This window comes from Typopeltis vanoorti, chromosome 23, assembly GCF_054136105.1.
Source record: "Typopeltis vanoorti isolate ZY-2024b chromosome 23, IOZ_Tvanoo_1.0, whole genome shotgun sequence".
NCBI lineage: Eukaryota > Metazoa > Arthropoda > Arachnida > Uropygi > Thelyphonidae > Typopeltis > Typopeltis vanoorti.
The window spans coordinates 71,199,281-71,217,163 of record NC_143571.1 but is presented as its reverse complement, the minus strand read 5'-3'; the positions used below and the strand labels follow the sequence as shown (position 1 = coordinate 71,217,163).

At 39.4% G+C, this 17,883-nt stretch overlaps 1 protein-coding gene across 1 annotated transcript in view; it reads right to left on the bottom strand.

Annotated features, from left to right (window-relative positions):
- Window positions 1–17,883, bottom strand: part of LOC150093941 (cell adhesion molecule Dscam1-like) — a 1,598,688-nt gene that overhangs the window by 398,073 nt on the left and 1,182,732 nt on the right. The window contains exon 24 of the mRNA XM_090412925.1: window positions 5,675–5,860. Coding sequence (XP_090269051.1) covers window positions 5,675–5,860 — 186 coding nt within the window. The remainder of the gene's footprint in view (window positions 1–5,674; window positions 5,861–17,883) is intronic.

The following is a 17,883-nucleotide window of genomic DNA, read 5'->3' as shown; positions in this document are numbered from 1 at the left end:
GGAATGCACTACCTGAGAGTGTAGTGTCTGTAGAGAATACGAATGCATTTAATGCACAGTATGACAGAGGAACTTACCATAATGAGGTTTTGGCTCCATGGATGCCTGGAGAAATAATAATAATAATAATATACATTTTTGCCTGTGAATATGACTTGGTAACCAAGGAGCCATCAATTAAATAAATATCATTAATTATTATCTGAGGCAATTGTTTTTTTGCCCGTCATCAAGAACAATATCAATATTACTGCATTATGTCAATCGAAATTTCAAAATTCTGATCTGTGAGATGGTTTCTTGAGATAGTTGGAAAAAAGAAACAACTCAACAGCATAAACAAAAATGATGAGATAAAATTAACTAGAACTTAAAACAGTGCAACATGCAGAAATAGATGCAGAGCACAAATAAATACGATAATTGTAGTGTATCAGTTTCACATATCCTGAATTAGTATGTGTCTTATTGATGTTGCATCACTGTAGCTCACATCATTGGCATATCATGAATTTGAAGCCTATGTAATAATTATAATAATAATAATTATTATTATTATGAATGACTTGAGAGGCAAAGAAAATCGGGTGGCAAGAGATCTGAAATTCTTGTTTGAGGTTGAACAAAAGAAAACGCAGAGAGGAAAGATTGTGTGTGTGTGTTGCCCAGGTATGATAATGACAAGCTGAGTAGAAGAGCAGTAATAATGAATAGTATAATAGCCAGAATGTGTCAGAAGACAGGACTGCAATATGTGGATGCCTGGAGGGCATTTGAAGACTGAAACAAAAGACCACTTGCATTTGAATGAGGAAAGACGTGCATATCTGGAGAGATTGCTGTTTTCTGAACGAGTCAGTGTGTCAATGTAGGAAACTAGAATTCCCAGGGTGGATGGTAGCAAGGGTGGCCTCTTGTGGGAATGAGTGCTTGGGGGAAAGGGGATGACATCAGGTAACACTGAATCCAAGTAGGGTCTGAAGGGGATAATGATTGATACAGAGGCAGTGACATATTTATGATTTATACTAATGCCAAGAGTATCCGGAATAAATGAGATGAATTGGTGGCACTGATAGCATCAGCCTGGCCAAAGATTATTGGGATCTCTGAGACATGGTTGACAGAAGATGACATAAAAACAGGAATAGAAGTAGCAGGGTACAGCATTTTTTGGCAGGATAGGAAGGAAAAACATGGTGGTGGAGTACTGTTTATGATAAGTGATTGATGACATGTCCTCCAAGAGTGGAGGCTTTGGAGGGCAGTGGCACTAATGGTTTTGAGGGCATGTGGGGATGGGATGTTTGGTGGAAATATTCCTACAAACCAGGGAGCACGGAGGGGAGGGGGAAAGCAGGAGATGTTTGAGCAGTTGGGCTTGGTGGATGCAGGAAGAATGATTGTTATGGAAGATTTTAACTACAGCAGTATAAGCTGGAAAGAGGAAAATGCATGTGGTAATAAGGGAATGGAATTTCTAGAATTGTTGAATGACAAATGTCTTGGGCAACATGCAATAGAGGAAAAAAGAGGTTCAAGAGTTTTGGACTTGGTTATAGCATCAGAAGAGCTGATAATAACTGAGAAGACATCTCTCCCCCTATAATCTCTATATAATAATAATAATCCCCCCCCTCCCAGTTGGGGAGAGTGACCATGTGGTTTTGACTTGGAAGATGAATAGATGCAGGAGTATCAACGAAAAGGGAACACATGTGGAATTATAAGGCAGGTGATTATAATAGTCTTAGATATCAACTTGGGATAGCTCCATGGAGGGAGGAATTGGAAGGGCAAGATATCATTAGTGCTTGGGAAATTGTGCAGGAATATTTGTTAGCAGCAATAGAAAGCTGTATTCCAAGAGTGAAGAAAAGAACACAATTTGGTGTAAATTGGATGAAAAATATATCAAGCAGGAACTGCAGGTGAAAAAGAGACTATGGAAGAGTTATAAGAAGAAGGGTGGAGATCCGATGCATGAAGAATATAAGACTCATCCCTCACCATACCAGTCACTAGACAGAGTGACTAGTATGGTGAGGAAGGCAAAACTGGAATATGAGAAGAGATTGGCATTATGATCCAAAGAAATTCTAGGGAATATTTTAGCTATGTGGCCAGTAGGAGGAGAAATGATTGTGGAAGAATGACATAGTGAGATAAAAATCTGAAGAGAGTGACTGATGCAAAGTACACAGTGGAATAGTTCAATGAACACTTTATTGGAGTATTTCATCGTGGAGAGAAGGTTTTAATTTTAGAAGGATAGGGCAGTTCGAGGTTTAGAGATGCAAGAGGAGATTCTGTTCCAAATACTGAGTATCCTGAATGTCAGTAAAGCTGTGGGATTGGAAGGTATTTCACCACGGGTTTAGAGAGAATGTGCTAAAAAAAAACTGACAGCTCCATTGACTGGCTTTTCAATGAATGAAAAGGTACCCAGGGAATGGAAGGAAGATAAGATAGTGCCATTGCATAAGGGCATTAGCAAACTGGAAGTTATTATTATTATTATTATTCAGGTCTCCAAGGAGACAAAATACTCATCGTGGGAGGTCCCTCCTAGGAAACACAAAGTTTATCATACTACTCGTTAAACTCAATGATTGTTCTCACTCTCACCACTCTATCAGGCAATGCATTCCACGGTTCAACCACCCTCCATGCAAAGAAACCACTCCTCACCCTCTTGCTCACAGTTTTCGTTCGTAACTTCCAGGGATGGCCCCTTGTCATCACTCCTTCCCACTGTTCAACCAAGCAAAAGAACTCCCCAGTGTCAACCCTGCAACCACCTCTCAACAATTTAAAAGTCTCAATCATATCACCTCGCCTTCTTCTATTCACCAAACTCTGCAGTCCACATTCCCTCAGCTGATCCTCATAAATAACGTCGTACACTCCTAAAACTATCTTTGTTATCTGCCTTTGTACCCTTTCCACAGTTAATTTATCCCCTTGAAATCCTGGGGACCAAATCTGAGAACAATAGTCTAAGTGCGGTCTGATCAGGGTCTTATACAACAGAATGATAACTCTCTTATCTCTGCAGGTCAGCGTCCTTCTCATTATTGCAGCAATCCTCTGTGTTACCTTCATCACCTTCGCAATATGTCCCTTGAATTTCAGGTTCCCTACTTCTTCCAGTACAGCTCCTCCAATAGAGTATGCAGTGTCCCATCGCCAAACCTAAAGACCTTACATTTTGCTGCATTAAACCGACACCCCCATTCCCCATTCATTTGTCCATCTGTCTAGCTTATTCAAATCCTCTTGCAGGACTACCACCTCTGCACTATTACTAATAACCCTTCCCAGCTTCACATTATTCACAAACAACAACTGAATATCCCCCTGCAATCCACTGACAATGTCAATAATATAAAGGTTAGGCCAGTTTGTGTGTCATCAGTAGTTGTTAAGATCTTGGAGAAATTAGTGATGCACTATATACAGCGTTGGGCAGATGAGGGTAATGTCATCTGTGAGAATCAACATGGATTTGTTAAGGGGCACGTTTGGTTTAGTAATATGATTGCCTTTTATAATAAAGTGACAAGAGCAGTTGATGCGAGAAAGGCATATACTGCCATTTTTTGGGGGTTTTGCAAAGGCATTTGACAGGTTGCCACATAAACTGATATTTAATTTGCAGCACATGGATTTAGATGTCGGGTTAGTCAACTGGATTCAGGATTGGCTGTTCTGATTGGTATCAGAGTGTTGTGTATGGTGGGGAATTATCAAAGAGGCAGAAGGTTACAATTGGGATTTCACAGGGCTCAGTACTGGGACCTGTATTGTTTAACCTTTATATCAATGACATTGTCAATGGATTGCATCAGGGGATATTCAGTTGTTTGCGGATGATGTGAAGATGAGAGGGGTTATTAGTAATAGTGCAGATGTGGCTGCCCTGCAAGAGAATTTCAATAAACTGGACATATGGGGAAATCAGTTTAATGCCGCAAAAAGTCAAGTCTTGAAGTTTGGGATACATTGATGGGAGGCTGTACTGGAGGAAGTAGGGGAGACAAGAGATCTGGGGTGGATGATTGATAGAAACCTGAAATTCAGGGAGCATACTGCAAAGGTGGTGAAGGTAACACAGAGGATTGCTGCAATACTAAGAACACTGACCTGCAGAGATAAAATGGTTATCATTCCGTTGTATAAGACTCTGATCAGACCACACTTAGACTATTGTTCTCAGATTTGGTCCCCAGGATTTGAAGGGGATAAATTAACTGGGGAAAGGGTATAGAGGCAGATAACAAGGATGGTTTCAGGACTTCAATGTTAGTTATGAGGATTGGCTGAGGGAGTGGACTGCAGAGTTTGGCGAATAGAAGAAGGAGAGATGATATGATCGAGACTTTTAAACTGTTGAGAGGCAGTTACAGGGTTGACACTGGGGAGTTCTTTCACTTGGTGAAACAGTGGGAAGGAGCGATGACAAGGGGCCATCCCTGGTAGTTACGAAAGGAAGCTGTGAGCAAGAGGGTGAGGTGTAGTTTCTTTGCATGGAGTGTGGTTGAACCATGGAATGCATTGCCTAATAGAGTAGTGAGAGCAAGAACAGTCAATGAGTTTAAGGAGTGGTATAATATACTTTGAGTTTCCTAGGAATGTCCTACCACGATCGGTCTCTTGACTCCATGGAGGCCTGAATAATAATAATAATAATAATAATAATAATAATAGTTCGTGTGGTTAGCCTAGTGGCTGAGCACTTTGCAACCATATGTCTGGGGAAGGACTGCCCTAGATTCGATTCCTGTCGGTGACGTGAGGAGCTGAAGGATCTTCCTCAGCCATAGCCAAGTTAGCCGATCTTGGGCATGGACAGGGTTTTTTTCCCAGTTTATCCTGTGGTTTTTCATCCCGCAAAGCAGGCGAACCATCCTTGAGAACTCAACACTACAGGACATAGGATACACCGGGGTGTAGGGCTGACCACCTTATCCTGTGAATGGTTTCAGGTCCGATGATTAATAAACCCTCGACACCGCAATGTAAAAGAGGGTAATAGGAAGACGAGATAATAATAATAATAACATATACACCTTCTTGATAACAAGTTTTCTTGTTTGACTCCCTTCCAAACCAATATCTTTTAATCACTCTCACCAACAGATGGCAGTGTTGATACATAATTTACAACCACATTCTGTGAGGATATCACCCAATACAACACTGATAAACCTCATGCTGCTTCCATCACCTATGGCTTAAGATAGTTATCCTACAGAAGGTATCCTGTTGTAGTTATCAACATTCCTATAATGTATAATGTAATGTAATCTTGATAATGCCAGCTGTATAAAAATTTGAGACATATAATTTTAATTGAATTAACTATTAAACAGATTTATGCTCTCACTTGTTTTTATAAGTGGCTTCATCTCCAAATATATTTACAATATGAATGTTTTTACAAACGAATAGTCTTTTATGGCAAGGGAACTGCTACAAAGTACAATGCTAATGCTCTGCAACCATTTTTGAAAGGTACTGCTAGAAAAAATATTCATAATAAATAATAAAATTAGCCTGCAGAGCTTTGTTTATTATTATAACTTTTATTTTTCATTCGTAACATATTTAAAAAAAAATTTAAAAACTTAAAATTGGTTTAAACATTTTGCTGAGGTCATAGTTACATTACCTGTTCCTTGTGTTCTAAAACTGATGGGACTGCTACGTTCTCCTTTTCCTTCACTTGTAAGAGGCACTGCATACAACTGATATTGCATGCCACATTCAAGGCCATCTAATTTGTAAGTATGATTGTGACCAGGCACTCTTCTTTTCTGCCATTCTCCACCCTCACCTTTATAGTGAATCTCATAACCTAAAATAAGAGAAAAATTTCTTTCATCAAATAAACTATAAGGTCAACATTTACAGTATAACATAAAATACCTTTATAAATTGCTCATTTAATATCTGAACTACATCCTTCATAGTGTTATCATTCTATCATTTTTGCCAATCAATATTAATCTTCCATAATCCTTCTTTCTTCTACTGGCCATGCATCAAAAGAACTGTCGGATAGTTCTTGGATAGGGCCCAAGTCCTTAGGTGGGAGATGAACTTCACTGCCCAGTGTGAGACCACTGCTCTGCTTATTATTTTACTATGTGAAAAACATATTCATAAAGAAATACAAAAATGTATAGAATTAATACAAATTGGAAAAAAATAATTCTTGGACCACTCATGGCACAAATGTACCGTAGATATTCAAATAAACCTTTCTGGGTGAGAGCCACATAAAAAAATCAGCATTGCTATTCTTTCTATTCAATTCCTCATTCCTTGGTATAACTGCAAGCTATCTCCTGAGTAATTCATAATCATGAGGCTTATAGTTCCACATATATTCCTTTCGCACAGAAGTCCTCATACGGCTGGCCACCACCCACATGATCACTTTATGGTCACTCTCATCAATTAGAGGGAGATTGATCACCTATTTATAATAACATCCTCTGATGAGATGATCAAATCTGTGATCTACAATCCTTGTGTGCCCTCTATTATCTACTGCATAAAGTAGTTGCCTCTCAAAAACTTGAGGAATTCATTTTCTTTGCCTTCAGATGTGATATCTTCATTCCATCTTGGATGGAATTGTACCTCAATCATTCTACTCATGTTGCCTCCTGGAAAAGAAATCTGGTGTACCTTCTCATTCACCACACCTCTAATAATTGAATCCCCATACGGTACTACTCTCAAATTATTTATCACTGCTTTCACATGACCATCTTTCATTCTATTCTTTCACACACTTCCATGCACATCTACAGTTCTCTTCATTTCACTTCACATATGCTTCATCTCCTGCCTCATATTCACCAATGCCACTTTCATGTATTCAGTTACTTTCTCATTGCCATTCACATTCACTATCTTTTCATGTGTGTCAAGCCCTCTTTCTTACTACAATTCACATTCACTCTTATGCCATCACACTCTCTTTCTAACTGGCATTCACCCTCACTATCTTACTATTAGTTACACTCTCTTTCTCATCATCAGTGAGAATTCTAGATTACCATCAGCTGCACATTCTTTCTCACTGTTGGTCCTACATGCAATCTCATCATAAGTCTTAGTTTTATTGTTATTCTCACTCACTTTCATGCCATTAGCTTTGCATTCTGTTATGTCATCAGTCTTGCATGCTATTTTGCTATTCATTCTTGCTTCCGTAACTGCACTCTGTCTCTTATTTCCATTTTGAACTACTGCTCAGATGCAAATATTCACATTCCATTATAGGAGTCTATGCTCCTGAAGAAGAAGATATATAAGAGGAATCTGAGCTCTTTTCTGAGAAGTTGCATAAGAAACTAGATAATGGCGATAAAAACCATTATACATTGAGGGCAGTAATCCTCAGTTCTAGAATTGGATATAATTATTATTACTATTATTACCCGAAGATCTCATGGAGTCAAAGATTCATCTGGGAGGTACTTTTATCACACACACAGCTCATTATACCGTGTCTTAAACACATTCAAACTCCTTGCAGACACCACACTCTCAGGCAAGGCATTCCAATGATTCACAACTCTGCATGAAAAAAACCCGCCTCTCACTCCCCTACTCACACCCTCTTTATACAGTTTCCAGGGATAACCTCTGGTTCTCCCCCGATCTTCCACTATTCTCTGTAGAACTTCTCCAGCACTGATCCTATAACAACACCTTACCAACTTGTAGGTCTCTATCATATTTCCCCTCTTCCTCCTGTTCACCAGACTCTGCAAATTACATCTTTTCAATCTTTCCTCATAATCGACATTCCAGAAGTCAGAAACTACCTTAGTCAGTCGCCTTTGGACACTTTCAAACATCTCTTCATCCTTCTGAAAACCCGGTGACCAAATCTAGGCACAATAGTCCATGTGTGACCTAATCAAAGCCTTATACAATGGAACAAGAATCTCCCTACTTCTACACGTCAGTGTCCTCCACATCATTCCCAGAAGCCTCTGTGTTGTCTTCACAATTTTGGTGATGTGTCCCCTAAATTTTAGATCCTTATCCACTATCATCCCCAGATCTCTTATTTCTTGTACCTCCAACAATATATTCTCAACAAGCATAAATTCTGCATCCCATCTTCATTTTAAATTTTAAAACCTTACATTTTGCAACATTGAACTCGCATCTCCAATCACTCAATCGATTCAAGTCTTCCTGTAAGGCCACAACATCTTCACTACTCTTCATGGTTCATCCCAACTTTGCATCATCTGCAAACAACTGAATATCTCCATCCAAATCTTCTATATCATTAATATACAAGTTAAACAGTAATGGCCCTAAAACAGACCCCTGATGCACTCCACTAGTGACTTTCCTTTTCCTGGATATCGCTCCCCCATACACAACTTGTTGATAACTATCAGATAGCCAGTCTCCAATCCAATGCACTAATCTAATCTAATATCCAACCCCATCTGCTCTACTCTGACAGTCAACTTATCATGAGGTACTCTATCAAAAGCCTTTGTGAAATCCAAGTATATTACTGTGTATCCTTCATAGTGTATCACTTTATAGTAATAAGTAAGTAGATTACTAAAACATGACCTCCCTTTAGCAAATCCATGCTGTTCACCAAAGATAATACTACTGTTATCAACTCAACTCTGCATCCCAGTTCTCACAAGCTTCTCCAACAACTTAACCAAAACACCTGACACACAGATAGGCCTATAATTTGTTTGAGTTCGATCACCTCCTTTATGAAGTGGCATAATCTTGCCCTCCTTCCACTCCTTAGGAACTTGACCATGAGCAAGACTGGTATTAAAAAAATATGTCAAGGCAGGTGTCAACTCCCTGGCACATTCCTTCAGAATATGTGGTGATATATTATCAAGTCCCACAGCCTTATTAACATCTAGTTTACTCAACTCCCCATACACCGCTTGCTCACCTACAGTCAGTCTCTCCTCCTCCATCATCAACTGCTCTCAATTCCTCCATGAAGTTATATTTACAAGATTGAAAGATCTTTATCAACTGCTCATTAAGTATCTCCACCACACATTCTGCATCAGCTGTCTTTATACCGTTTTCTCTAATCAATGTCATCCTTCCATAATCATTCTTTCTTTTGCTGGCTACATATCGAAAGAACTCCTTAGGATACTTTTTGGCTTTATTAGCTAACTCCTGTTCATACCTGTCTTTAGCTACCCTCACCAACCAAGTCACCCTCCTTCCTTGGTCTTTGTAGACCTCATGAAATTGGTTATTTCCACTTCTCTTATGCTGCCTCCACAATGCCCTTTTTCTCTGTATCGCATGCTTAATTTCTTTATTCATCCATCTCACACCTGCCTTATTTAACCTTCTCACTCTTGGAATACATTTAGACATTGCATCTACTAGACAGTTTTTGAAAATTGAAAAATGCAAAATCAAATGAATTTTTGCATTTTTCAATAATTTTAAAATATCTAATATCTTTTCAGGAAAAAACAAACAAACATATGCTCGGAATGCTTTTAAATCTATAATATAAACTAGCTCAAAATGTGAGAGATGTAGTTTACAGAGGAAGTGGAATCATTACAGATCATCCATTAGTCGTCTCTAAAATATAAATACTGTCAAAATGAAAAAAAAAATAAATAAAAAACAAGAAATAACACAAGTTTACAAAATATAGATGTATATTACAAGTACCAGGCATAAAATATTATATCAATAATCATTAACAATGTACCTTTAAGAAGCCAAACTATATAAAGATACAAAAAAATGGAAAACTGTAATCAAAATAATTCATAAGTCAGGTTTTGAAGGACTAAAGAAAATATTAAGAATAAAAGTATTAAAAATTTGGAATTTTTTCCAAATCTATATCTCTTTCGAAATGGTGTCTGGTACAGAAGGAAATGAAAGAAAGAGAGCACAGAAAAACATAAAAGTGCAAGGAACTGGGAGAAAAGAGATAGTACTATTTGGGGATTCGGTGATAAGAGGTATACTTAATGAGAAAGTAACAAAAACATGTTTTCTGGATGTGAAGATAAAGGATGTTAGTGAAACTTTAGGTTTGCAGAAGAAAGAGCTACTCATTTGCTTAGCGCTTTCCTGAGGAAAAGCGCTAAGCAAATGAATTAATTGTTTTGGCAAGCAAAATGATTTGAAACATTAGAAATATGCAATGAGAGAAGATATGAAAGAGTTATTAGAAGAAGCAAAAATGAAGAGTAAGAAAGTAAGGATTGTGAGCTTCCTGCCTTGGTATGATAGGATAGAACTGAGAAGAAAGGCCATGTTTGCAACTGGGTGAATAAGAAGATTGTGCAGAAGGAATGGTGTGCAGTTTATAGTTGTGTGAAGTGAATTTGATGGATGTAAGGACCTGTATATGCCTGATGGACTGCACTGAAATAGTTTTGGAGTTAGGTGCTTGGAGGAAGTGCAAAACCAGAGAAAATAGAGATATTAAGGGAGGAGAAGCAATCAAAAAAGTGTCTAGCCACCCCTGGGACAAATGAGTGTGAGTGCAGGAATGACAGTGGAGAAATAGTCACCCTTGGGATAGATAAGTATGACCGCAGGAATGATTGTAAAGAGTGTTTCCTAGGTTTGAAATATGAATAGGCAGGAAATGACATTATGTAAGTGTAACTGTGGGTCCAAGAGGATGCTGACATTCATTTACACAAGTGTCTGAAATATCAGAAACAAAAGAGAGGAAATTTTTAGCACTGGTCAGTTCAACTTGGCCAAAAATTATTGGCATCAGTGAGACCTGGTTGTCAGCGAATGAAGTAGTTGCAGGAATAGAATGTAATGGATACTGTATTTTCAGAGAAGATAGAGGAAATAGGGCAGGAGGAGGGGGTATTATTAAAGATAGCTGAAGAACTTCAACCAACAAAAATAGAAATTAAGGAAGATTGTAGATCTGATAGAAATGGTTCATTTGAGGCTGCCTGGTATGAGATAGAGGCCAATAGAACAAAATGTATTGTTGGTTGCTGCTATAGACCTAGGAGGTCTAGAAGAAGATGTGGACAACATGGATCAGCAGAGTAGCACAATGAGCACAGGCCGAGTAATTGTCATGGGAGATTTCAAATACGGTGATTGGAAGCATCAAAGGGCACATGGTAAATTGGACATGGAATTTATAGAGTTACTAAAGGATAATTACCTGAAACAGATTGTGATGGAAGGGACCAGCGGTTTGGGAGTGTTAGATCTGGAAATAGCATCAGATTTATCTATAACTGCTAGTGAAAGTGACCATGCAGTCTTGTTCTGGGAGGTTGTTCAACATGTGGAAATTTCAGTCAAGAAAGGTTTTATGTGGAACTACAAAGCTGGCAATTATGACAAAATTGCAAGGAAATTTAGAACAGTGCCATGGAATAAGAAACTACATGGAATGAATCATTAGCGCATGGGAAGCAATCAAGGATTGTTTGAGCAAAGCAGTATCAGAGCCAATACCCAGGATTAGGAGGATAAACTGAGTAGCGATTAAGTGGATGACTAGCAATATAAAGCAGGAGCTGCAAATAAAGAGAGCATTGTGGAAGGAAAATAAACAACAAGGTGAGCAGTATACCCATGAACTGTATAACGCACAAGCAAGAATGGTAACTAGTGTGGTAAGAAAGGCTAAATCAGATTTTGAGAGAAAGTTATCTAAGCAGGATAAAGTAAATCCAAAAGAGTTTTTTTGCTACATAGCAGGATAGGAGGAAGAATGATTATGGTAGGAAAGTGACAGAAGCAGAAGAATAAGAAATAGTTCAGTTACTAAGTGATTCTTTTGCAAGGGTGTATCAGCCAGGTGAGTGACAGAGACTGATGTCAGCACTGAGATAGACGAAATGGAGGTACTCAGGATATTGAAAAATATCAATGTGAATATAGCTGTGGGTCTGGAAGGTATGTCAGCAAGTGCTATGAGAATGTGCAAGTGAACTGGCAGTTCCCCTGAAGAAGTTGTTTAATCTAAGTCTCAGCTCTGGCAAGATTCCAAGGTAGTGGAAAGAGGGTAAGATAAAGTATGTTCCATTACATGAAGGTTGCTCCAAGACAGAAGTAGTAAATTACAGACCAATTAGCATATCAGTAGTGATGGTTGAACTATTGGAAAAGCTGCTTAAAAGTCAGGAATGGGTGGATAGAAATATGATACTCTACAGGGGCAGCTAGGCCCATTCCGTACCAGGGTACAATGCACCCAGGTGGCACAATTTAGGGGCAGTATAATCAAACACGTTCATAAAAAATAGAGAATAAATAATACACTGAATTGCTTATGCATATTTGTCACCTTCGAATATTACTTTTTTCACTTTCGAATATTATACTGCACATTCCTCTTAATGTACAGTATAATAAAATGATTCATAATGTGTTATTGCACTTCGGGATCTTTTAATTTTTAATGGAAGGGGAGCACAAAAATTTTGAACATAGGCAGCGCAAACCCACGGAACGGCCCTGGGGGCAGCATGGCTTTGTAATAGGTAGGTCCTGCCTCAGTAATTTATTCACATTTTATAATAAGGTGACATTAGAATTAGATAAAAGAAATGACTACACCATGATACTGCTGAACTTTGCAAAGGCATTTGAACAGAATACCACATAGAAAACTATTACGCAAGTTGGAGCAAATTGAGATGGATGTATGGTGGCTGATAGGCAGACATTAGAGGGTGGATTATGGTGGAGTGGAATCAAGGCAAATGAGGGTGACTAGCAGAGTGCCCCTGTGCTCTGTACAAGGACGACTACTTTTTAATTTGTACATTAATGACATACTGAAGATTTCAAGTGGGATATTCAATCATTTGCTGATGACACAAATCTAGTGAGGGCAACAGTTGATAATGTAGATATCTTATAGGATGATTTAAATAAATTGACAGTGTGGATGTAAAATGTAAGGTAATGAACTTATGGATGAAAAGATTACACACTTTGTATCATAGTGATGGTACTAGTTTAGAGGAAATTGATGAGGCTCGGGATCAGGGTGATGATGGATAGAGATTTGAAATTCAGAGGATATATTGTAAGAGTTGGCAAAATAGCTCAGAGAATCATTTGGATGCTGAAGAACACAGTGACAAGTAAATATAGGGAGGTTATTATCCTTCTCTATAAGGCTATGATTCAGTCACATGTTGACTAGTGTGCAAAGATTTGGTCGCCTGTGTTTCTTGGGGATTGGGAGGGGAGCCTCACTTCTCGAAATTAATTTTGAGAAGTCAGGCTATATATGGTCTCATATGACTATTGCCCAGATCTTTTGCAAATTAATGCAGCGATACTGTTGAGGTTAAGGACCTGCTTCATAGCTGATGCTGATTTTAAAATTAATCTTTTAGAGCTATAGTGATTTATATACCATTTGGCATATACATGATCGCAGATTAAGTTTTGTGTTCTTCAAGGCAGATCGTCACAGAGTTACCACTCTGTACCAAGTAAGCTAAACTGCAAGCACAAGGAACTTTCTACACTCCTGCAAGAGAATGTTGATACTTAGGAAACAGACAAAGGTAGATAGCTGAATGAGCAGTTTGAAAGTGGCATGATTATATTTATAGAGAACTTTAGCTACCTTTTTGGATGAACTCTGAATATAAGGGAAGGGAATAGTTATTCTGTGATCGTGTGTATTGGTTGTTGCAGAAAGGATGAGTTATGCAGTATTTTATCTATTTTATAATGGTTGTAGACATATACCATTTGTACAATTTTTTACAAAAAGTTTTGTAAAGATATTATTATTATTATTATTATTCAGGCCTCCAAGGAGTCAAAAGACTCTTCGAGGGAGGTCCTTCCTAAGACATAAAGTCTGTCAAGACTCATCGAGAGGAGGCCCCCCCCCCCTGAGAAACACAAAGTCTATCATACCACTCTTTAAACTCACTGACCGTTCTTGCTCCCACCACTCCATCAGGCAATGCATTCCACGGCTCAACCACCCTCCACACAAAGAAACCACGCCTTACCCTCTTGCTCACAGTTTCCAGGGATGGCCTCTTGTCATCACTCCTTCCCGCTGTTCAACCAAGCGAAAGAACTCCCCAGTGTCAACCCTGTAACCACCTCTCAACAGTTTAAAAGTCTCAATCATATCACCTCTCCTTCTTCTATCCACCAAACTCTGCAGTCCACATTCTCTCAGCCGATCCTCATAACTATCCTTGTACAGTCCTGAAACCATCTTTGTCATCTGTCTTTGTAACCTGTAACCTTTCCACAGTTATTTTATCCCCTTCAAATCCTGGGGACCAAATCTGAAAACAATAGTCCAAGTGTGGTCTGATCAGAGACTTATACAACGGAATGATAACCCTCTTATCTCTGCAGGTCAGTGTCCTTCTCATAATAGCAGCAATCCTCTGTGTTACCTTCACCACCTTTGCAATATGTCCCCTAAACTTCTGGTTTCTATCAATCATCAACCCCAGATCTCTTGTCTTACCTACTTCCTCCAGTATAACTCCTCCCATAGAGTATGCAGCATCCCATCGATGTTTCCCAAACCTCAAAACCTTACATTTGGCTGCATTAAACTGACACCCCCATTAATTTGTCCATCTATCTAGCTTATTTAAATCCTCTTGCAGGGCTACCACATCTGCACTATTACTAATAATCCTTCCCAGCTTCGCATCATCCGCAAACAACTGAATATCCCCCTGCAATCCACTGGCTATGTCATTGATACACAACTCTCTGATACCTATTAGACAGCCAATCCTGAATCCAGTTGACCAATCTGACATCCAGAACCATGTGCTGCAACTTAAATATCAGCTTATCATGTGGCACCCTGTTAAATGCCTTCGCCAAGTCTAAGAAAATTGCAGTATATGCCTTTCCCCCATCTAATGTTCTTGTAACTTTATTATAAAAGGCTAGCATATTGCTAAAACAAGAGCGTCCTTTCACAAATCCATGTTGATTCTCACAGATAACATTACCCTCATCTGCCAAATGCTGTATACGGTCCCTCACTACTTTCTCCAAGATCTTAACAACTACTGATGACACACAGACTGGCCTATAATTAGACACTTCCAGTCTGTTACCACCCTTATGCAATGGCACTATCTTACCTTCCTTCCATTCCCTGGGCACCTTTGCCAAAGCCAGACTTTCATTGAAAAGCTACGTTAAAGGCACTGTCAATTCTCTAGCACATTCTCTCAAAACTCGTGGTGAAATACAATCCAGTCCCACAGCTTTACTGACATCCAGAATACTCAGTATCTGAAACACACTCTCCTCCTGTACCTCCAGTCCTCGAACCAGTCCTATCCCTCTAGCATTAAAACTGACTCCTCTAGGATGAAATACTCCAATAAAGTGTTCATTGAACAATTCCACTATGTCCTCTGCATCAGTCACTCTATTCCCATTTTTATCCCACAATATCATTCTTCCACAGTCATTTCTCCTCCTACTGGCCACATAGCTAAAAAATTCCCTAGGATTTTCTTTGGATCTTAGGGCCAATCTCCTCTCATATTCCGGTTTCGCTTTCCTTACCACACTAGTCACTCTTCTGGCCTGAGTCTTATATTCCTCATGCATCTCTTCACCTGTCTCCTTATATCTCTTCCATAGCCTCTTTTTCGCATGCAATTCCTGTTTAATATTGTTTGTCATCCACTTTACTCCAAATTGCGTCCTCTTCTTCACTCGTGGTATACAACTTACCATTGCTGATAACAAATATTCTTTCACAATTTCCCACGCACTAGTGATATCCCGGCCTTACAATTCCTCCCTCCATGAAACTTCTCCAAGTTGACGTCTAAGACTATTATAATCACCTGCCTTATAATTCCACATAAGTTCCCGTCTCTCTGATACTCCTGCATGTCTATTCATTTTCCAAGTCAACACCATATGGTCACTCTCTCCAACTGGTGGGAGAGACGTCAACTCAGTTATTATCAACTCTTCTGATGCTATAACCAAATCCAAAACTTTTGAACCTCTTGTTCCCTCTGTTACATGTTGCCTAAGACATTTGTCCCTCAAGAATTCAAGAAATTCCATTCCCCTATTGCTACATGCATCTTCCTCTCTCCAATTTATACTACTAAAGTTAAAATCTCCCATAACAATCATTCTTCTTGCACTTGCCAAACTTAGCTGTCTAAACATCTCCTGGTCCCCATCCTCTGTGCTCCTGGGTCTGTAGCAACACCCCACTAAATATCCTGTCTTCCCTACCTCTACCTAACACCATACGCTCTCAAAATCATTTGTCTCACTTCCTTCCAAATTCTCCACTTTTACAGGACATAGGTCATCACTTATCATAAGCAGTACCCCACCACCACGCTTTCCCCTCCTATCCTGACGAAAAATGCTATACCCAGCGACTTCTATTCCTGTTGTTATATCCCCTTCTGTCAACCACGTCTCAGTGATCGCAATAATTATTGGCCAGGCTGATGCTATCTGCGCCACCAATTCCTCTCCCTTATTCCGGATACTCCTGGCATTAGTATAAAGCATATAAATGCCATTGTTTCTATACCCAGCATTATCCCTTCTAGACTCCACTGGGCTCACACTGACTCGTTCAGAACAGCAATCTCTCCAGATGCCTACATCCTTCCTCATTCAAATGTAAACGGTCTCTTGCATACAATTCCTCTCTTTCCTCAAACGCACTGCAAGCATCCACATATACCAGTCCTCTCTTGTCACACATTCTCGCTATTATGCCATTCAATATCACTGCTCTTCTGCCCAGCTCATCATTATCATACCTAGGCAACACGCACACTATTTTTCCTCTCTCTGTCTTCTTCCGTACAGTCTCGAGCAAAAATCTCATATCTCTCGCTGCCCGACTTACATTACCACTCAAGTCATTCGTTCCTACCATCACAATCATCTCATCCACCCTTTCACCTCTCTTAATTGCCATAGCCACCCTTTCTATTGTTCCTCCTGGCAAACACTCCTCATGCATCCTTATCTTGAACACCACGGATCATTGAGTCGTCATACATTATACCTCTTACCATTCCCTCGCTCCTATTGTTTCCATTCTCTCCTCGTCTAGCACTCCCATACATCTCTCGCATTCCCTCTCTCCTACTGTTTCCATTTTCTCCACTTCTAGCACTTCCATATCCCTCTCTCATTCTGTCTCTCCTACTACTGTTTCCATCCTCTCGTCTTCTAGCATTCCCATACCTCTCTCTCATTCGATCTCTCCTAATGTTTCCATTCTCTCCTCTTCTAGCACTTCCATATCTCTCTCTCTCATTCCGTCTCTCCTACTGTTTCCATCCTCTCGTCTTCTAGCATTCCCATACCTCTCTCTCATTCCCTCTCTTCTACTGTTTCCATTCTCTCCTCTTCTAGCACCCCCATACCTCTCACTCATACTCCCTAAATTCTCTCTCTCTTCTACTCTGATTTGTCTTGCATTTATCTCTTCCATTCTCCTAATCTTATCTTTCATACTTCTGCTATCATTCACAAGACATTCCACCTCCTCTTTCAACTCATCTATCTCCCTCTGCAGGTCAGTCACTCTTAATCTAAATTCACTCTCCCAAACAAAACCATCTCCTAAACTTTCACAGTCACTCACACCTTCCACACTATCAACTATTATTTTCTCATTCTCTCCTCTCATATCTCAGCTTCTTGGGCTGTGTCATTTGAACAGACAGTGCTGGCTCTATGTGTGTGTGTGTGGGTGGGGGGGGGGGGGGAGAAGAGAAAGAAAATGTTGCCTATTAGACTGCAGGTGCAATTATACGAAAAAGCCTCATTTATATTCAAATGCAAGAAGCATCAGAGACAAAGGAGTAG